The sequence below is a fragment of the Populus nigra genome, chromosome 5 (genome assembly GCF_951802175.1).
Source record: "Populus nigra chromosome 5, ddPopNigr1.1, whole genome shotgun sequence".
In the NCBI taxonomy this organism is placed as follows: domain Eukaryota; kingdom Viridiplantae; phylum Streptophyta; class Magnoliopsida; order Malpighiales; family Salicaceae; genus Populus; species Populus nigra.
In genome coordinates, this window is record NC_084856.1 from 4,287,932 (window position 1) to 4,310,579 (window position 22,648).

Consider the following 22,648-nt stretch of genomic DNA (forward strand, 5'->3'; position numbering starts at 1 on the left):
AATAATAAAAAAATTTAAAAGGATGACCTAGTAAAAAAACCGAAGTTCAACAAAAAAAAAAAGGTCAAAATAACCTTAAGCCAAATCCAAGTTAACTTTACCAATCCGCTCTAAGAATAACCAAACAATAAGAAAAGTGAAAAAACAAAAAATCTCAAGGGAAAATAATTTAATGCAAAATGATAAAATTAAAAAACAAAACATAATAAAAAATCAAGAAAAAAATCCAAATCAACTTGTATTAACTTAATTAACTCGTTATATGCGACATGAGATTAAGATAAAAAAAACAAAAATTAGACCTCCAAAAGAATGGCCTATCTAAAAGGCCCGAGTTAAATAAAAAAAACACTATGAACAAAAATACAAGTTGATCCGAGTTAGCTTGATCAACTCCCTCTCGAAATAACAAAACAGAAAGAGAAGCGAAAAAAATAATAAAGCTCAAGGAAAAATAATTTAATACAAATTATCACAAAATAAATATTGCTATACCTATTTTATTTAAAATAATTTTTATTTATAATTTTTTTTTTAAAAAAGTTAGGTCATCACAACTCATACTTTACTAATGAAAAATCATACATGGTGACAACAATAAAAATAATTAACTACAACAAAAGTTAATCGAAATTACAAAAAGGAGATTAAAAAAAACACATCTACTATCATTAAAAGTTTTCAATCCTCAAACTGTTCATGTCTTTCTGATTATGCAGATATTTATTTATATCCACAAACGGTTCACCTTTTATTCACTTATGATTCATGTTTAAAATTTAAATATCAACAATTCTAAAAAAAAAAACAGAAGTTTTATATGATGTGGGACTCCTGAAAATGTAAAATGTGCTATTTGTTCTACTGTGAACCAATTTTTTTTTCATTTAATTGAATTGGGTAATTTACTTTCAGATATATGTATGGGTGAACAAAAAAACAAAAAAACTGATTAAATAAAAAAAACTGGAAAAAAAAAACTGAAAAAACCGAACCGTAAAAAAAAAACTGATTAAACCGATTAAAATTTTGAAAAAACTAATCGGTTTGGTTTGGTTTTATAAGCTTGAAACCAAAAAAACCGAACCAAACTCAAACAAAAAAAATCAAGGAAAAAACCGAGTCAAACCGAGAAAACCAAAAAAACCCGAGCCAAACTGGTTTGAACCGGTTTTTGTCCTAAAAAACCGAACCAAAATCAGTTGGTTTGAACTGGTTTTGGTTTTTTTAAATCAATTTAGTTATTTTTTTTGATAAAAATCAAATCGAATCGAAAATAATCACCCCTACTCCTACCCCTGAATAATCACCCCTACCCCTGTATACATTTATTTGGAGTGCTCATTGTTTTGAAGTCGATACGGGCAAGAAATAAATGAGAGTCATGAAGATGCCGAGCCAGATTTCAATATGTGTTGTATATTCTATTTATCCAGATTAAGTATTTTCCCATGAATATCTGTAATATTCATAAAAAAAAAATTTAACCCCAATTCACCTAAGTAAAAAAAAAAAAGTTAACCAAGCACATAAAAACTGTATTTTAATTAATAATTATTTCAACATCAATTTAAATCAAATACATATTTTAATATAATATTCCACAACTAAAAATGATTTCATTGAATCAACTTTTTATAAGCCACAACGGCAAAAACCAACGAACGGTTGAATTAGCATGTGGGCCACTGTAAAATCATGGGCCCCAAAACATTTACCTCGCATGGAAATAGTGGGTGACAGTGACTAATGATTGATATGCAAGAGAGAGCTACCAGGCAAAGCTGATGAGGTCGTGTCGTTCAGATTAACTGGCGTTCATGTGGGACTTGGGCTTTCCTCTCCTTGACAGACCAGAACTCTATAATGTATTACAGAAATGGCCAAGCAGTCTTCTACACTCAAAAATAAATTTTCATTTAGACCCATTTATTTATTGAAATGTATTTTTTTTCTGGAAAATAATTTTTTTAAAAATAAATTCTTGAAAGTGAATTATTTTTTAATATTTAGTAGTATCATGAAAAATAAATTGAAAAATACTTTCTAGTGCTTGACTATGTCATGGAAAATAAGCTGGAAAATAATTGTTAATATTTTTTTCAAGTTTATTAAAATAATGAGGAATAAATCTTACAAATTAAAAATTTGAATAATAATAAAATTAAAATATATATATAATTTCATAAATTATCTCAAATAAAATAAATAGCAATGAAAATAATAGAGATAAAATCTAACAGATAAAAAAGTTGAAAGATAATGAAATTAAAAAAAAATTATAATTTCATAAATTATTAAAAATATAACAATAAAAAGAATGATGACCAAATCTGATAAATACAAAACTTCAATTAAAAATGATAAAAGAAAAACAAATAACAATCATAAAAATAAGGACCATAATTGATATAAAAATCAAATTAAATCAAATCCTAAATGATAAAATTAAAAAAAAAAAGATTCAAAACAAAATATATAGCAATTAAAAGTTTGATGATCAAATTTGATATAATCAGCAAATAATATAATATTTCTAAATTTTTCACAATTTCTGGAAAGTGTTTTCTGCTAGAAATAAAAGGAAAACACTTACTTGAAAACCAGATCAAAAACTTTTTTGACTGAAACATATTTTTTATTGATTAATTTTTTTAATGGCAAATAAACACAAAATTTTTAAAAATAATTTTTAAAAAACTGTTTTTTATAAAATAAACAGAGTAGGGTCAATTTATTTCGGTCGATGCTAATATAAGTTTGCAAGATAGGACTGATGGAATATATTTTGGATTGAAATCTCTCAATCCTTTTAAATTTTCAAATCTAAAAATTTAAAACATATAGTATTTGTATATATGTTAAAGAATTATTGGTCAAAGACAGTTTTGCTGTCATTTATTTACTCATCTCCTAACGCTTGTGTTCTACCTCAACTACTTCTCTGCCACAATCTTTAAGGTGACAACTTCTAATTTCAGAATTATGGGTCCCTTTTCTCTTAGTATGCCAATTTTCATGTTTTTTTTAAGGTTTATTTGATCACATTCCTGTAGCATGCGTTTGTCTGCTTATATTCAAGTTGCAACGATGACAACTATGGAGCAACAGGCTGTGCTGCCAAGAGACACCATTTTATATTTTCGTAAAGATTAGTACAAGATCTAAATATCCCAACAAGATCTTGTTCTTGTTTTCAATGGCCTGGTCTGGTCTACGGCGAAGAAAATTAATTTATTTGAAATTGGGATCTGAAATGGTAATAAAACCAAATATTGGATGGAGGTTGTGAGCAAGCGCGCAGGGCTCAAATCTTTATGGTCTATGGAACCACCATAATTCTTGGGCTCAATATTTGTTAGCTTGTCTGATGAGAGAAAGATAAAAGGTACCTGCCCCTCTCCCTCTCTTATTTTGACAGAGTTAATTCATTAGAAGAAATACATTTCATATCTAGCTCAAGTTCAAAACGGGACCAGCTGAACGGAGACTTTGAAAAAAAGAGAAAACAACCTAGTCCTGAATTCAACGGCTTAAAGTCTAGAGATAATGAAACAGGAGATGATGGAGGGTTCAATCCCTTGGCATGGAGCAAGTTGAGACATGGGTTTCGATCATTTTTCTTGAGGTTGAAACTAAATGTCACATTGATCACTAGGGGATGTTGCAGCACCAGCTGGTCTTACAGGAAATGATAAACAAAGAAATTAGGAGACATTATGATGTTTCGAACTTCCCAGTATCACAGTGGATGCCTATTCCACTGTGCTTCGTGACTAACCAGTTTGAGTATTAGTTGTTTAAGTTTTGCTGCTTGATCTTATTGTCTTTGCACAAATTTTGATGGATTCAAAAATCATGTCTATGCCGAAACTTTTGAGACCACTCCCTGTAGATTAATCACAGCCTGTTAATTGAAGGCAACTTGGTCCCATACGGTATCACTGTACGAGCTTGTTCTATAATCTTGTCAAATGGCTGCAAGTAGAGATTAATTAGGTCCTAGAATTATGCCCCATTATTTTGTTTGCTCTCGTTCTCAATGATTCCCGATTCCGTCTCCCTTCTAGTGAACCATGAGCTAAGCCTGCGAGCTTCTCTTTGGATTTGGAAGAACACGCAATCAGGAATAATCTTTGCAGAAATTAAACTGGTTCCTACTATACATCCTTAGAGTTTTGGATAATGACAGTTCCCGCTGCTAGAATAATTCATGCTGCAGTAACCTTGGCAAAACCTAGATGGCAATGACAATTAACACATAAAGCTGACAGGTTCAATCCCCACAACAATCCATTATCACGAGTGAGCTTATGTAAGTTAAAACTATAAGGACGTCGTGGGTGAAATAAGACGAGGGAGGGGGTGGATCTGCATCATCGCATCAATACAAGTCATTAATAGCACTTATTAATGCTCCTGCAACACATCAACTAACCACGTCCTCTTTCACCTGCTAATATTTACTTCCCTCTGTCAACTCTATATAATCACCTGTCCTTCACTGGAGAATGCATCTTTCAGTCATCTCTTATCTTCCTTCTAGTCCTCTCCGAGCATACAGAGATGGAGAAGCAGAAGAGCAATCAGGCTCCAATGTTGATGTGGGTTTTGGTCGCTGGCTTGCTTTCCCACAACTTGGTCTTCCCTGTCTTGGCCACAACCTTTGAAGATCAAAAGACCTACTACTCCCCACCAGACCCGCATTCAAGAAGTCCCCCTTCTGGTCTCTCTCTCTCTCTCTCTCTCTCTCTCTCTCTCTCTCTCTCTATATATATATATATATATATATATATATATATATCACACAGAGGCAATCGCGCTCCAAACTACAGTACTTGCACCCTATATATCTTGCATGCACGACCTACTTTTTTCTTACTAAGTTGCTAGATAATTTGTAAATTATGTGTTCGCGTGTATTCATGCTATTATATATAGCATTTTTTTAATACTATATATGCATGTGATAGTGGGAAGAAAATGTTCATATCTGATCAAATCACTAAGAGGATTCAGCTAAAGAAACCTCTGTAAATCTACTTTACTTCTTAATTTCTTCCAATATCTAGACTGTTAACGGTTCAAATTCTAATTGGCAGGTTCACACACCCCTTCCCATGGAACTACACCTTCACATGGCTCAGGAGGTAGCTCTGGTGGCACACCATCTCACTCAACCCCGTCAACCCCTTCAGGTGGAAGCCACAATCCAACACCATCAACCCCTTCAGGTGGAGGCCACAATCCAACACCATCAACCCCTTCAGGTGGAGGCCACAATCCAACACCATCAACCCCTTCAGGTGGAAATTGTGGGACCCCACCAAGTGTTCCTACTCCATCAATACCATCAAACCCTCCTCGAGGTGGTACCTACCCCACCCCTCCGACCACTGGAGGCAGCCCCCCAACACCGGTCAGTGTAAGCCCACCAACCACCCCAAGTATCATTCCAGGCACCCCTTTCACCCCCACGCCTCCTTTCATTCCTGATCCTAATTCACCCTTCTCATGCAAGTAAGTTTCTATTATTCACCTCGAATCTAAACTATATGAAATAGATCAAATATATACACCTATCATCATGCAGTGTCCATATATTAACAACTAACAACTGACACGTATGTTTTGTTTTTCTTACAGTTACTGGAGAACTCACCCTGCGCTAATATGGGGTGTTTTGGGCTGGTGGGGAACAATGGGAAACGCATTTGGTGTTGGTAGCTTGCCAGGATTTGGAACGAGTATGACCGTGCAGCAAGCACTTTCAAACACACGTACTGATGGGTACGGAACACTCTACCGAGAAGGTACTGCTTCCTTGCTCAACTCCATGGTAAGCAACAGGTTCCCTTTCACAACCAGGCAAGTCAGGGAGAATTTCATTTCTGCACTCGCCTCCAACAAGGCTGCAGGAGCCCAGGGACATCTCTTCAAGCTGGCCAATGAGGGCAGACTCAAGCCTAGAGCCTGATGAGAGATGATCTTTTGTTTATGTTCACTGTTTAGTTGGTGGAAAGCATAATTAATTAGTATATGTTTTGTGGTGTGCGCTTTTTAATTGGGTTCTTATTTGACCTAGTGTCTTATGATCAACGTTGATGTCATTTTATATTCAAGGATAGAAACTATGTTGACATTTGAATGCTTAAGTTGATGTTTTCTTATTTAGTTTTAAATAAGATTCATGGTTCAAATTCAATTCCATTTTTTTTGTTGTCAATAAAAATGTGCTACTGGGTTAGCATCTCAGAGATTTTTATAAATAATAAAAGCCCAAAAAGAGGGTCTGCGACTCAAAATACACAAGATGTGTCTATACAGGAGATCAGTATAAGAAATATGCTGCATGATATATAGTTGGAACTTGCAGAAAAATACAAGGTACAGTTTGTCAAAATCCCAATATGGATTTTATATATCCTTAATAATAATAATAATAATATATAAAAAAAAACATCTCCATAGCTTAGCTGTCACTTGTCAGTCTAAGAAATGGCAGCAAACGAGGCAAGCTAGGTTAGTACCAGAGAGTAAATGAGAATTGAATGGGCTTTATGTAAGGCAGCAAGCAGTGCAGAAAAACACTTACTGCATAGCACAGCTGTAGGAATTAACTCAACCCTACTTATTTATGAGAAATCTGAACGTGCAGGGATAAGGCTGTCAAAGGAATCCAAGATGAACGTGGACCAAAGCCAAAATACATATAGGCCTGTGATTATCATTGTTAAATCATGATAAGGTGATATAAAATGTATCGAACAACATCCAGAGGAGATTTGTGCCTCGGCTTAAGATGACCAGAAGAGCATTTTATGAACACAAATAACAAGAAACAATGGACGATAGGTGAGAAGAAAAGACTTTAATTATAATTTTTTTCTAACAAATAACCAATTTAATTTATTTCTTCCTTCTTTGTTTCTTGATGTATGAACAGTTGAACACTGAGCACTGACTCTTTGGTGTTACCGACAAGTACTTAAAAAATGCAAAATCTTGGAATCTAGAACAGATTGTCTAGGTTTCACTCGTCCTTCCTCTTTGCAATCAACAAACAAATGACTCAACAGTTCTAAAGTCGGTTAAGTTCCCCCTCACTATACAGAGTACAACAAAATTTAGTGCTTGAATAATTATGACTTAAAATGACAGCAATGGCTTTGTACATATATGTGATAAAGATTGATGATTTAGCAGATGTCGGATCATGATATGAGCTGCGACATATAATTTGTCTGTAATAACAATACCTACCTAGAATCATCAAAATTCCCATGCCAAATGCAATGAATATCACTTAAATTTCATTATCACCTAATTGATGTATGAATAAGAGAAGAAGAAAAGGTCTTGCTGTGTTTTGGACTTTTGTTAGCTATACATTTACAAATGTAAAAGATTTTAACAGAACAGAACAGCTATTGCCGTGTAAAGGTTGTCTCCTTTAAGCGCATTAATTCAGTTGCAGTTCTGTCAGAAGAGAAAAAAAACTCTTGATGTGTTCAACTTAAAATAATACTACATACAAATTGGCAGAGGGCCAGATGGCTTAAGTTAGAGTATCAATAAATGCATACCGACGGAACAAAATAAATCAAAGGAAGGAAAACAGAAATTTTGAGAGGTATGATCTCAGGACAAGCGCAGAGCAGTCCAGCAGATGCTACTTTGCCTTGTGGTATCTAACAAAAATATTCCAACAGGCAAGTAATTGAGAAGGAAATTTTAAAAAAATGGGTTAAAATTATAGCTCAAGTGTTTAGAATGACAAGAATCACGGCTAGAAAATTATACAAACAAAAATATCAACCAAAAACTACCGGTCAGATAATTACTATGACATTTACCTATTCTTCAAGAATTAAGATTATTTTAAGTAAACTTAATAATCAATAATATAATTAAAATATTTAAAGTAAATGGATAAATAAAAAAATTTGCAAAGTAATTTTTAATATGGTTTAGCAAGCCTACATCCATATCTCAAATATCAAATTATGCTTGAGTAATATATTTTTTTCACTAGTTCAAGTTCAAGTTCAAGAGTACAATGATGAATTGATAAATTTACACCAAGCTTTTTACATCACTTGTATAAATTCCTTCTTCAAGATTTTCCCACTTGAAAATATGTTCTTTTCGAGATTTTATTCTTGGTGAATTTTGTCAGTTGTATTGGATGACCTCTTTGTGAGGGTTCTTCTTGTTATATAGCAATATTTTAGCTAATTACATGGCTGAATCCCGACAATTACATCAATTCTATTTAATTAAATAGCAAACTAAAATATACAATTGATCACAAATATTTACAGCTATAAAACACAAATCATGTCATAAATAAATAGGTTAACTATGCCTTGTTATAATCTTACTAACATCCCCCCTCAAATTGAGGCGAGTCAACAAAAAAACATTAAATTGTCTATAAAAAAATGATGATGCTAATGAGTCATGGCTTCCATAAAGATATAAACAATTTGGACATCAATAGATATATAAGGAAGAGAAATGCCACGAGTGTCCCGTGCTTCCCAAATAAAGTGACAGTTTATATCAATACACTTTGTGCACTCATGATAAATTAGATTGGTAATACTCTGAATAACACTAGTGTTATCAACATGGAGAGGAGTGGGATTCAATCAGCCCATCGAGGCTGAGATCTAAACTTTTTAGTTTTTCTTCTTCATGATTGGATAAGCTTGGAATGCTTCATAAATCTTAATATGTTATTACTTTGGTTTCCAAGCCATCGAGCTCTAAATCTCAAAATATAGTTTTAGTATAAATAACTTGTTTTTAATAGGACTTAAAAGATGAACTTTAAAAGAAAAAAGAAAAATTTTACCTTAATGTAGTTGCAAGTGAAGCTAAGGAGAGAAATTTTTTTTCATAAAGTATATTAATTAAAAGAAACTAAGAGGATAAAAGAAGAAAGAAGAAGACATACCCAAGTATGGAGGAAAAGAGAAGGAAACGAGGAGAGAAAAGAAGAGAAAGAAATAGATATTGATGTTTTTTACATATAGTGAAGAAGAGGAAAAAGAAAAAGAAGAAGAAGAAGAAGAATAAGAATAAGAAATGAGTTTGTCTCTTGTGAAATAAAGGGATTTAGGCTTTTTATTGGGGAGTGTTAGCGACGGATTTACCGACAGATAATTGAATATTAATATTTTTTAATTATTCCGTTGGTAATTCCATCGGTAATATTTAATTTAAATTTTTAATTTTGTAAAAAGTTTTCAGAAACCACTAACAATAACCTACGATTTTTCAATCCATCGGTGATTCTATCTGTAACAAGGTTGTTAAAATCACGATTAAACTCGTGAAATCATACGATTTGACGAGTCAATATAGACTTTATTTGCTAAATCGTTCATAAAACTTGAAAATGGATAAAATTGGGTTAAAATCGGGTAAAATTGTTAAAATTGAGTGAAATCACGTAAAATCACGATTTCACCACCAATTGAACGAGTTTACCCACAGAAGATAAAAATGCAATGTTGATGACAGGTGTCGACCACCTATTGGCATTTCAAGGCAGAAGAGACAAATAGGATGGTTTCTTTTGACCGTATAGGGAAATGAACTTAATTCGGATGATTTCTTTTAGCTTTGGAAAATGAACTCAGTGTAATCCTAGATTTATATATTTTCTCAAATTTATAAATTTTATAGATGAAATCTCCAATATTTCCCACATTTATCAACTCTGGCATTTTAAATAATTCTTCTAATGTGCACATTTTATGCTCTAAAAATGACATTAATTTAAAGAGAATTTGATAAAAAAGCTAATGAACATTCACATTTTGAAAAACTTTATAGTGCACATGAAATAACTATTAACATCTTATTAATTATTTTTTAAAAGACACACACTAGTATGAGAGAGAATGTAATTCATGATTGACAAAAAATAATAAGAATATCTCCGCTTAATATTCCTCTTTTCAATTTCTAAAGAAAGAGATACACACTAGTTTGACAGAAAAAAAATATATTTATGACTAAAAAAATAATAAAAATATCTTTTTTGTATACCTGTATTTTTCTATTTCTTCAAAGTGAATTGAAAGTAATTAATAGGATTATATTAGTTATTTTATAAGAAAAGTTGATGTACTAAAATGATATTAATTTGAAGAAAATTTTAAAAATAATAAAAAAGACTTATTGAATTTTTTAAAAAATCATTTAAGACTTAATTGACAAAATTTATAAGTTTAGGACTCAATAAAAAATAAATATATAAGTTTAAGACTAAATTGAAGTTTCTTCTTTCTTTGATTTTTTTTATAATCATATGATCAATTTTTTTTCATACAACAAAAATAATTTTTGACATGCATTTGTCTAATGTTTTTTTTCAAATAAATTTAGAGGGCATCAAAAAGTATCATACAAATGATAAATAATATTATAGCATGTGGCTTGTCATAAGCCAATTTTTGATCCTTTTATTTTGATTATTATTATTATTTTATTTACTAAAAATGATGAAAAAAAATGATGAAAAAAATAATGATTAAAAACAAATAAAAATAAAATAAATGAAGAATGAATTAAAATTTGGGTTAAGGGCAACATGATTGAAAGTTTAAAGATTTAATTAAATTTTTGACTAGTTTAATTAATCCAGTCAAGAGTTTAACTGGAAAATTGATAAGTTTTAAGACTTGATTAAGCTTTAAATTGATTTAATTAATCTAATAAAGGGTTTGATTGGACAATTGACAAGTTTTAGACTTAATTGAGCTTTGAATTAACTTATTCAAGGACTTTAATTGAAGAAATATTAAAGTTTAGGGTCAAAATTACAAAATTAAAATCCAAAAACTACATTAAAAATAGCGCGCAAATACAAGGGACCAATTACCGTTTAAACTAGACGAGTCAAAACTAAAATGACCACATGATATCTCCAAATAACATCGTTTTGAAAGAACACTGTTCATCTTCTTATTTTTGAAGCCCGTGACCGTTTTCTGCTTGGCTATATAACAATTGCTGCTTGTATAAGCTGTTTGAACCCATTTCCGTGTTTAAAATTCCTTTGGAGATATTAATTTGAACTTGAAATAGAATTTAAATAATAAAAAAATAGTAAAAGCAAATTAATAAGAAAGAAGATGCTCTAATTTATTACGGTAATTTCAAATAAGAAAACTCTAAAAATACCCTTTTCTTTTCTGTCAAAACCCCTATAATTAGCTTCTCTTTCCCATTTCATATTTTACCGAATCCAAGAACTTGTGTTGACTTGAGAAAAAAAAAACACATGTAAATATATGTAGCTGAACTAAAGCATCGCCGCTGGCTCAAACGACAAGCAACCAGGTGCTCTTAGAGTAAAGCCCCTTTCATGCTCAAGCTGGCAGGAGCACCTCAAGCAACAAGGACAGAACCGGGTTTCTAGTTTCAACATTTGAAGAAGAAATATCGACGCTAAAAATGTACTTTGCCAATCAGTGGGATTTTGACAGGCTTTTTAATATCAGGTAGTCGAAGTGGGATTATGGTGGATACTGCCTTGTTTATCATTACATCTTTAGCAAAGTCAACCCCTTCGCTGGATAATACTAGAGAGATGTATCCTTCTTCACCGGATTGAAGATTATGGGCAGTTGCAGCTAGAATCAATACAAGACAGAAAACTAGGGAGTACAAAGGGTCTGCCATGAAATTAACTGGAGCAAAGAATGATTAAGGCAAAATAATTAAAATTGTTAATTTAATTCATTTTCATATCTATTTTAAAATTTCTTACGATTTTATTATTTTACTATCCGTTTTTACGATCCGAGTTTGTTTTGTATTTTTCTTGCCGTGTCAAAATCACGATTTTAACAACCTTGATATGTAATACTTAAATGAAAATTTTAAATTAATTGAATTTTTTCAGGAAATCGTCAAATAACACTGACGACTTTCAATCCGTTGGTGATTTTGTCCGTAAAGAATAAAAATTAACAGTGCAATTGAATTCCTTTTGTAATTGACATGATAAACAGTGTTCACAGTTTACCAATGATTTTACCGACGGATTTTACCAATGAAATAAATTCTGCCGGTAATTCCGTTGGTAAAAATAACACATCATCATTTTATTTATTTATTTTAATTTGTTTCCCACTGTAATTCCCTCGGTATATACCGAGGGAATATTTCTGTCGGTAAAATCCCTCGAAAATTTACCGACAAAAATATTCCTTCGATATTTCCGTTTGTATTTATCGATTTTCTGGTAATGGAATGGTATTGTTATAATTGGGTTAGATTTGGAGAGGAAGTTTAATAGGGATGGTTTTGTTCTTTAACAATACAAAAAATAATAGATTAGCATCTTATTTTTTTATTTGATTTGATTTTGAATTTTTAGACTAATTAGATGGTGTTTTCGAGTTGAAAATGAGATTATTGAAATTGATATATTTTTTTTGAATTTTTTTAAATAAAAAAATAAAAATAAGACATTAAAATAATTAAAATTTGTTTTTATGGATGACTGATCTCGAGTGTTTGGAAGGGAGATGGCTTATACTTTTTTGAGTAAAAAACATGTTTTTATAGCTTTTGAAGATGCGGTTAGATGTAGTTTGTGCTTAAAATGTATTGTACCTTTGAAAAAAAGTCACCACACCTCCAAGCCAAACACCGATAACATCCAACATTTTGTTTGTTCATTAAAATAAATAATAAATAATAATAATAATAAAAAAAAAAAAAACATCACAGGAGCCGAGCCTTCCATGCCTAGGAGTGTATGGGCTTTTTTCTTTGAGACCAGGCACGTGAGCCAATTCTTCCGGACTCAGGCGCCCCTGACTTTTTTAATGGCACCTCAACTACTTTTTTTTTTGTTTTTTGTTTTAAATGTATTTTTAAATAAAGATAATAAAATAATATTTAAAAATTATCTAATTATTCCATAGTTTTCAAATAAAATTAGAGATCTTTATAGTAATATTAATAATTATTTTATGAATAATTGTATATAAAATTAATATGCACAATAAATGTTCAATGAAAATAAAATATTTATTTTATTATATTTTACTGTTAATTTATTTATATAATTCTATCAAATCATTTACTCTTTATTTTTTTATACAATTGTTTAATGATTTTTTTTTCTTGATTGAAATTTTCTTTTCAATCATGATATGTTTTTATTTAAAAAATAATTTTGATAATTTTTTTTCAAAATAAAAAAATTACATGGATAAGGAAATGGAAGTTTAATTAAAGAGATATATATTTTTTCTCTTTAATTCAAATTATTGGAAGTGTTTACAATATTTAATTTGATTGCTCCTAGCTTTTATTCAAAAATCATATTGCCAATAAAAAATGACATATTTTTATTAAGTTTTAAAAAATGAATAAAAAAGATATTTTTAGCTAAAAAATACCCTTTTTTGTGAATATGTATTTTAATTGCTACACTTTAAATTAAAATAAATTTAAAAAAGCCTCACGAGGGAATCCACTGGTTAGTTATAACTTATATCTACATATATTTGATGGGTCACGCCACACTTTTGTGGGAGTAAATGAGGCCGCCAAGTATGCTGGGATGTCAAGTATGCTGGGATGTAAATGGGATTGCATTTAAAAATATATTAAAATAATATTTATTTTTTGAAAGATATTTTTGATATCAAGATATTATCTGAAAATATAAAAATTATTAATTTTAAAAAAATATAAAATTTTAATTCTTTTAAAATTATTTTTAAAACACAAAAATAAATATCCTTTCAAGCGTCCACCTAATTACATGCCCCGAAGTAATTTCTTACACTAGTTTTCGATGGACTCCAAAAAATAATATTGTTTGGTAAAAGGTCACTTTCTTTTCTTGCTGGGTGTGGCCTCATTTAGAGGAGCCAGCTAGCTATACAGCCTACGATGAGTTGCAAAACGGTAAAATATTGCCGGTTTGGTTAACCATTTTTTTGGAATTATTTCATAAACTAAAGTTTCACGTAAGTGCATATATAGATGTTGCTCCTCCTGGTTAGTTCCTCAACATAATAATATATATTTCTGGAGATTAACATGGATGTCTAGACAAGTTTATGCGTACCTCGATTAATCTTACGGGTCCTGAAATTAACAATTATATAATACTCCAGTAATCTTAAGTTTTATGGGACTCGAACTGGTGATCTCTGGGGAGCAAACTCAGGACCTCAAGGTTACATAATATTTTTGATGGAAATGTAATTGAAACCATATTTTTTAAAAATTTAATTGTTTTATATTTTTATTATTTTAATATATTGATGTTGAAAATAATTTTTAAAACTTAAAAGTCAACTTTTCTTTAGTAGATCCAGAAGAAAATTTAATAATAGCAAAATCTAGTCAATTTTATTTCGTGGAAGTAATCGATCGTGCATCATTCTTCAAGAAATCGTGCTGTTCCTTGACCAACATTGCCCAAAGAGAGATTCTTTCGTGTTAATCCAGTGGAATCAGCAGATCTTTAAACTCCACATACAAAGTTGCATCGCTTTCAAGATTTCGAGAAGTATCCTTTTATCATACGATTGTTAGCTATATTCAAAACTTCTTCAACTAAGGAAAAGTAAACAAAATTTTTCGTCTTTTTGACTAGCCTTGCAGGGGTATCTAGGTCTTTTTCAATTTTTTGCATAGTATAAATACTCATTTATCCTCGGAATCAACAGAATTTATAATGGATGACGAAAGGCTTTTTGACTTTTATAAAATTTTAAGCAATACAAATATTTTTTTACCCCAATATTAAAAAAATATTGAGCTATTGAATGAGAATTTTTTTTTCCTTCTTCATGTAAAATTAAACCACTTATTTGATCTTAGAAAATACAAAAGATAAAGTTTATATTCAAGGGTATTTTTACACTTTAACACGAGTTTTTTGAGTAATTACTAGGGTCATGGGGTATTTTGATATTTTTACGTTGAACTTTTAATTTTTTAATAAAAAAAACTAGTGAGTGGGTGTGACGTCCATGCCATTTAGATAGCCGGTTTGGCACCACACGATGGCCAAACCTAACCTTATGTTGTCTCTTTGGATGCCCAACCGTGTATTCGTTCATATTATGTGGCATGTGACGGCGTATGTTTGTCAAATTATTGCTGACAGTGGTATTATTTTCCTTCTTTTCTCTCTCTAGCAAAATAAAATTCATAATTGTTCTTTCTGTTTTTTGTTTTTAAATTTCAGTTCTTATTTTTTTTAATTTTTTATTTTGCTGTTATTCTTTTTAAAAAACTTTTGTTTGTTTTCAATTTAGTTATTCAATTACAATTTTTCATATGTTTTTTTTTTCATTTCAGTCCTTATTATTTTAATTTTTAATTATTTCCTTGGCCCTTTTGTTTAATTTTTTTTATTTAAATTTCATATTTCAAACAAACTTTTTGTTGTTTTATTTATTTTTCCTTTTATTAAAGTTATTTTCTCAATTCAATTTAACTTTAAAAATTGAAAAAAAAATTCCATCTAATTAATTTTTTATATTTTATTTTCACTATCATTCTTTTAATTAACTTTTTTTATATCCTTTTGTATAATTGATTTTTTTTCTCGTTTCATCTTTTAACATTTGATTTGTTGAGGATTTGGCTTTATATAATCTTATTGTTTTGCATTAGTTTTTTTTTTTAATATTAGTTTTGTGATTGTTTTCAATTTTTTTCTATGATTATATCTCGGTCTCATTACCTAAATTATGAGTTTTGCATGTTTTTTGTGATCAGTTACATCTCCAACTAGGTAGCTATCTAGAATCTGACTAGTACTATGTTGGCTGGAAAATCAATGGGGAATAAGTTGATTTAAAAATCTATTTTTTTAATAATTTTCACTCAAAAACACTTTTAAAAAAAAACAATACAAACTTATATAAATCACTCAACAACCTCAAAACACTCTAAAAATAATTAAAAAACAAATGAAAATCAACTTAATGAAAATAATCAAAACCAAGTCCTTTTTGTGTTTGAAGTGAAAAACCATCCTAATTAAACTTCTCTTGAAAATAGCAACACATTAATATAAAAATCTACTTTTTTGGTGGTTGAATTATGACCAACTGGTATCTTTACTATTTTTTTCGTTGAATTTCTATCTTGTCTCTTTAATTTAAGGATAAAAAAATAAACAAAATGATTTTTTTAACTAAAATAAAAATTTTAAAAATTTTGAGATTGCCTATACATTTTCTCTATCTTTTACTTGGTCCTTTCACTTTAAATTTTGTCTTTCTAATTCAATTAAAATTTTTATCCTATGGAAGTAATTAGGCCACAAAAAATATAAATAAAAAATGAAAAACATCCGATGACATTTTTTTTTAAAAAAATAGCTAGGATGAAAAAAACAGGGAGGTGCTTCAGTCCTAGTAGTTTTTGTTGATGTTAATTTGCATAATATCAATCTTAGTGGAGAAATTAATGCAAAAAGTAAGACTAGCGACATATCATGTTAGAGTCTTGGTTTCCAGAATTATTGGAATATCCCTTTTCATTGATTTCTCTTCTTTTAAGTTTAATTACTTGTGCATAGGCCCACCGACCTAGATTCAAGGCTACAACTAATACTACTTTTGTGGAGAACTTATTAAATCCTTTCAACTTAATTAATTAACTAATTATTTAATTCTTCACTGATCTCTCTATAATTAAGTTTAGAAATCATTTGGAGTGGAAGCAAGTTCTATGTGGGATGGTAGAAGACTTGTTTAAGAAAAATGTTATTCTGCAAGAAAACTTTAGTCTTCAAGATTTTATGGGTTCTTCTTTTTTTCAGCGTCCATTGCTTGGCTGCAACTCATTACCATTTCAAGGTAAGCATGCACATATCCAACATGAAAAATTATTTTAAGTTCTATTGAAATAACTTTGATGCATTTATCTCATGGTTGGCTAATTTAATCTGCATAATATTAATCCTTGCGCCATGTTTTAATTCACTCGTCTTCATCCTTAGTTTTAACCATTTTTTTTATATATATAAAAGTCGAGAATTTTATTAATATCTGTCATAGCCAGTAAGATGATGGCGATGCAGAGAAGAAGAAAAACAAAAAATAGTTTTAACCACTTAATTATACTGGGAGCTAAATTTTCTGCATATAAAGGTTATGGAAGCTCCATATACAAGACTCTGCAGCAAAAAGAAGATCTTGACTGTGAATGGACAATTTCCAGGACCAGCTTTACACGTTCATCATGGAGACACAATCTATGTTACGGTCCATAACAAGGGCAGATATAACATCACCATCCACTGGTATATATATATATATTTCCTTCAGAAAGAAGGTGATCGGCATTTAAATGACCGTTCATATAAAAACAGAATATTCTTTATGTTTTCTGTCATTTCCATTGCAGGCACGGCGTAAAACTGACTGGATATCCTTGGTCAGATGGTCCTGAATATATTACACAGTGTCCAATCCAACCTGGAGGGAAGTTCAAGCAAAAGATCATATTTTCCACAGAGGAAGGCACCCTATGGTGGCATGCTCATAGTGACTGGTCGCGAGCGACGGTCCACGGGCCTATCATTGTGTATCCAAAGATTAATGGAACTGGATATCCTTTTTCCAAACCTCATGTCGAGGTCCCTATCATTTTAGGTATGACAAGGTCTTGCCCGAAAGATTAACCAATAAACATATAACTAGCTTTTTGTTTACTCATTGATATTTAATTTGTGGTTTTTCATTTTGATACCTTCAAAGCGAAAATATTAGTTTTGCAATTAATTATACATATATTAATTATTTTTGTTCTTGGCAATGTAGGAGAATGGTGGAAGAGAGATGTGATGGATGTTCTTCAGGAAGCGGTAATAACAGGAGGAGACCCCGCCGTCTCTGATGCTTTTACCATTAATGGCCAGCCTGGTGACCTGTACCCTTGTTCAAAGCCAGGTGCATGTCTCGTTTTTACAGTTAAATTTGTGCTTTATATATGACCCTAGGAGAAGAAGATGATTAACAGTTTCTACCGCTGTAATTGCAGAAACAATCAAGCTAAATGTGGATCAAGGCAACAGTTACCTGCTCCGGATAGTAAATGCTGCAGTAAACACCATTCTATTCTTCTCAGTCGCGAAGCATAATCTGACAGTTGTCGGAATAGATGGCAGCTACGCCAAGCCTTTGACAAGCGGCTACATAACTATAGCCCCTGGGCAAACCATTGATGCTGTATTACATGCCAACCAAGATCCCAATCACTACTACATGGCTGCTAGGGCCTTCACTAGCAGCCCTTCTGTTGCTTTTGATAACACCACTGCCACTGCTATAGTTCAATACAATGGAAACTACACCCTTTCTTCATTTCCTTCCTTACCCCAACTCCCTTATTATGATGACACAAATGCAGCCTATAGCTTTCTTAGTAGCCTTAGGAGCTTAGCTGACGAAGACCATCCTGTTCGTGTTCCTTCAAATATTACCACTCGTATAGTTTCCACTCTTTCTGTTAACGCCTTACCTTGCAACAGAAACCGTTCATGTGAGGGTCCAAATGGAACCATTCTTGCTGCTAGCATGAACAATATAACCTTTGTGAACCCTTCAATTGATATACTAGAAGCTTATTACAAGCATATCCATGGGGTCTATGGAGCTGATTTTCCTAGCTTTCCACCTTTGGTGTTTAATTTTACAGCTGATAATCTGCCATTGATACTAGAAGTATCGAAAACAGGGACAGAAGTGAAAATATTGCCTTTTAATTCCGCGGTGGAAATTATTTTCCAGGGAACCAATGTGGTAGCTGGTATTGATCATCCTATGCATCTCCATGGCTATAGCTTCTACATCGTTGGGTGGGGATATGGGAATTTTGACAAAGACAAGGACCCTCAAAACTACAATCTCATTGATCCTCCATTTCGAAACACAGTGACTGTGCCTAGAAATGGCTGGACCACCATCAGATTTGAGGCTACCAATCCTGGTAATTAATTCTTACTGCTGCAACATGCTTCATTTATTTATTTTTTTGTTTCACGATTTTCAATTTTATGCTACAGGAGTTTGGTTCATGCACTGTCATTTTGACCGTCATCTAACTTGGGGCATGGATACTGTTTTCATCGTTCAGGATGGGACTGAAGCACGTTTATCACCTCCCCCACCGGACATGCCTCCTTGCTAATTAAAAGCTCATGATCAGCTAAATTTATCCTAGAATATTTATATTAAATATACTATAGTTTTAATTTGATGCTGCATCATATATATCGCTTAGCTATTTAACGCCAAATAATATCTTATACAGTTCATCCTTATAGAATTTTTCTCTCTATATATATTTTTGTAATGCGGTTCAGATTCTTCATTTTGTTTAGGATGGGAAGAAACTAAAATTTTCGAAATGGTCAGACTCAAAGCAAAGAGAAGGCAACGATTCAAATCATTATATCCCGAGTGCTGTATGTCAAATTACAAAAAAAAAAAAAATAGAGATAAAAAATCATAAATTAATGTTGTAAAAACTACTTGTTTCCTTGAAGAAATTGGATCTCCAAGTTTTTGAAATTCTCCAAATTCCATAGGAACACCTAAATATGAATCAATACCAACAAAAACATAATTGAAGAATGTTTGAGCATTGTACCATATGTGTCCAAATAACAAGGGTGAGGAAAATCAAGAATGTTTAAAAGTAAACCAACCACTTGGACCGCTAAAAAAAACATCATTGAATTTCAAAGTTAAACAATCTAATTTAAAAATTTCACGCAATTATGCATATCTAATATATTTCTTTCATAGTATTAGGATTATTATAATTGAATCCATTTAGTTCACCACCATAGAACTCTACAATTACACCTATTAGATCAACATTATGCTTTGATTTTGTTCTTAGAAAAACAACGTTGTCTTTAACAATTCTATTAGGAACTACGGCAACCATAAAAGTTTTGTTTAAAAGCAAGCATACAACATGCTAAAAACTCACCCTCTTCTTTATCTTTAAATATAGGATTTCCTAACCAACATTAGTGATTCCATACCTAATATCCATCAAACATGTTATGAACAATCCATATATATTTTATCATATTATTTTTTATGCAATTATAAAAAGCTAATTTTTAGGAATTTTATACTAAGTTTAAGATAAGTATTAATTTTCAGTCAATCTAATAACAACTCTTCGATATATTTTTTACTGAAAGTATCCTTGATCTCCCATTAATAATGAGTTGGACCAAATAACTCAATGAGAATAGTTATCGAATAATACCACATAGTTCTAACAACAAAAGTAGTTGTAAAAAAAAACAAGCGATATTACAAGAATTCAATATTTCACATATATAATTCTTTGTGTAGACATTAAGGCGGACAAATGCTAAGATAGAATAAGCCCACAAACATGCCTAATGTCCCTACTATAACATGATGAAAGGTTATTCGTCCCGAAATAAAAGCATCAAAACCTTTCACACCCCCACACTAAATTTACATATTGTAATTTTTTTTTTTGATAGTCCATAAGAATCAAAAACCCATGTTCCAGGACAATGCAATCCCATTTCATGAAAAGCACTAAACCCAAAAGAAGCCACTCCTAAAAAAGATAAAATATTTCTGAAGATCTTAGGCCAATTTAAAGAAGGTTTTCTTGTACGTTCTTCATAAAATATTTCTAGATACCAGTATTTTCAATGTCAAATAGCAGCAAAGAAGCATAATCTAAAAAACACAATATGAGCCCAAACAACATCTACAAGACTTCAAATATATACCTGGATTTGTTATAATTACTCTTGTGATACTCCAACCACCTCGTAAATTGGTTATTCCTAAACGAGCATAAAGAACATAAAAAAAACATGCCTTGTCTTCACATTAGATTGAGAACGAGGTTGGAAGGATCAAGAACCGCTTATTCTTGTAGAGCCATCAACTCAGCCCCACTAACAACCAAAGTTGTACGCATTATATGGAAACCAGCAAACAACAAACAACATGGATCGATCATTTGATATGACAGTATGAATGGGATTCCAAGGCAAACCGATGGGGCGCCCCTTTTCAGCGGATAAATTCGGAGAAAGAATTCTAATTTTTTTTTTTTTTGTATTTTAGTTGTAGTATGACAACTCTGTTTATAGAAACAAAGAGAAACAAGTATGTAGCATATTCGTCAAAATTTTACTTGTCTTTTTTTTTTTTATGTTATGAACTTATTGAACGTGCACAATTAAATTAAAAGAGTAACTGATTTTTCTAAAAGAGAGCAACAAGTTAATTTTTAGCCCATTAGTCCTCCATACCGATTTTGGGTTCGGTGAAAGAAATGCAAGCCGAGCAGAATAAAAACTTCCTAAGCCCACTAATACCAACCGATTTCATAGAATTAAAGCAATGAAGATTCAAGCCTCCTTGTGAAATTTAAACAAACACTTTCTTTTGTTATGAAAACACGAATTACAATTTATGTACCTCCGAAATATAGCTGAAAACAAGGTGATTGATTTCTTCTTTTTCTTTGATTTTGGTTTCTTTCTGTTCTGCTTTTACTGTATATGCCAAAGTCATTCTCTTTCAAGTGCCATGATTGAGCTTGCTTTGGGAATAAAAGTTATGGTGGGACTGTCAGCAAAGTTGTAATTAATTAGCAAGCAAATTAAAAAAAAAAAAAGAATTGTATTTTCATCCTCTTTCAATCGCCAACAATGGAACATGTTTCGAGAATTAATTCTATGGAAGAAAACAAGATTATTTATCTCTTATTTGCTTTGATTTTGTTTTTGTTATGATATTGCATTTAAATTACTTAATTATTTATTTTTTATGTTGTTTTGTTATTTCATTACGCTTAGATTGTGTAATTTATCAAATCTTTTGGCTTAATTTGTTTTTCATTTATTCTTTACCTTATGTTTTGCGTTCCTTCTTCCTGAGGTTCATTTTTCCTTTGCCGTACCAGATTTTTTTAGCTTATTCTCATAGTTCTTTCATTTGTTTTGGTGCAGTTGTTTTTGAATTTTTTTACTTTTCTGCTATGGCTTTTCTTATATTTCTTTTCAATATATACTTATTGTTTGCTGCTACGTTTGCTAAATATTCTTCTCCATGTTGTCCTTGATCAAAACCAGAGTTTCCTTTGCAATTTTTAGGTGTACACTTGATAAGCAAGCACCTCACTTCCTTCTTCGAGCTGTCTCTGCCTCCTGTGCGTTTTTCCTTTGCTAAGTCAAATTCTTAATTTCTCAATATTTTGCTTCTAATTTTTTCATTGCGATATTTTCATCCATTTATTTGCTTTGTTGTAGGTTTTTTTTATAAAAAAAAAACCAAAAAAAAAACCAAAAATACAATTGACATGCTTGATGCTACCCATTCGTTGTTGTTGCTTTTATTCAAGGTTTTTCTTCCTACTAGTCTTGGTTAGAACCAAATTGTGTGCGCTTTTCTATGGTGTTTTTGACTTTTTATTTTTTTTACACTGTGCGCATGCTCTTTATTTTGAGATTTTCCAAAGGCAAAAGTCATTGTTTTAGAATTGGAAGAACCGTCTTGCCTAAGTTCTTTCTGGATGATGTTGCCTAAGATTTGATATGATTTAACCATCTAATTTATACCTA

At 31.2% G+C, this 22,648-nt stretch overlaps 2 protein-coding genes across 2 annotated transcripts; both read left to right on the forward strand.

Annotated features, from left to right (window-relative positions):
* Window positions 1-4,504: 4,504 nt before the first annotated feature.
* On the forward strand, window positions 4,505-6,199 carry LOC133693377 (protodermal factor 1-like). Its single transcript, XM_062114582.1, has 3 exons — window positions 4,505-4,726; window positions 5,103-5,520; window positions 5,647-6,199. Exons 1-3 carry the CDS (start codon window positions 4,567-4,569, stop codon window positions 5,975-5,977), a joined length of 909 nt encoding a protein of 302 aa, XP_061970566.1. The 5' UTR covers window positions 4,505-4,566; the 3' UTR covers window positions 5,978-6,199.
* Window positions 6,200-16,769: 10,570 nt separating this feature from the next.
* LOC133693684 (laccase-15-like) lies at window positions 16,770-19,200 on the forward strand. Its single transcript, XM_062114951.1, has 6 exons — window positions 16,770-16,865; window positions 17,160-17,311; window positions 17,416-17,663; window positions 17,832-17,960; window positions 18,052-18,999; window positions 19,076-19,200. Exons 1-6 carry the CDS (start codon window positions 16,770-16,772, stop codon window positions 19,198-19,200), a joined length of 1,698 nt encoding a protein of 565 aa, XP_061970935.1.
* Window positions 19,201-22,648: the final 3,448 nt, after the last annotated feature.

What these genes read in the sequence shown, in the direction of transcription:
- LOC133693377 (XM_062114582.1), top strand. Translation starts at nt 4,567, where the DNA reads ATGGAGAAGCAGAAGAGCAATCAGGCTCCAATGTTGATGTGGGTTTTG. An exon ending in TTCAAGAAGTCCCCCTTCTG is followed by an intron (nt 4,727 to 5,102) that starts GTCTCTCTCTCT and finishes TCTAATTGGCAG; the next exon opens with GTTCACACACCCCTTCCCAT. An exon ending in AATTCACCCTTCTCATGCAA is followed by an intron (nt 5,521 to 5,646) that starts GTAAGTTTCTAT and finishes TTTTTCTTACAG; the next exon opens with TTACTGGAGAACTCACCCTG.
- LOC133693684 (XM_062114951.1), top strand. Translation starts at nt 16,770, where the DNA reads ATGTTATTCTGCAAGAAAACTTTAGTCTTCAAGATTTTATGGGTTCTT. An exon ending in TATAACATCACCATCCACTG is followed by an intron (nt 17,312 to 17,415) that starts GTATATATATAT and finishes TTTCCATTGCAG; the next exon opens with GCACGGCGTAAAACTGACTG. An exon ending in GTACCCTTGTTCAAAGCCAG is followed by an intron (nt 17,961 to 18,051) that starts GTGCATGTCTCG and finishes CTGTAATTGCAG; the next exon opens with AAACAATCAAGCTAAATGTG.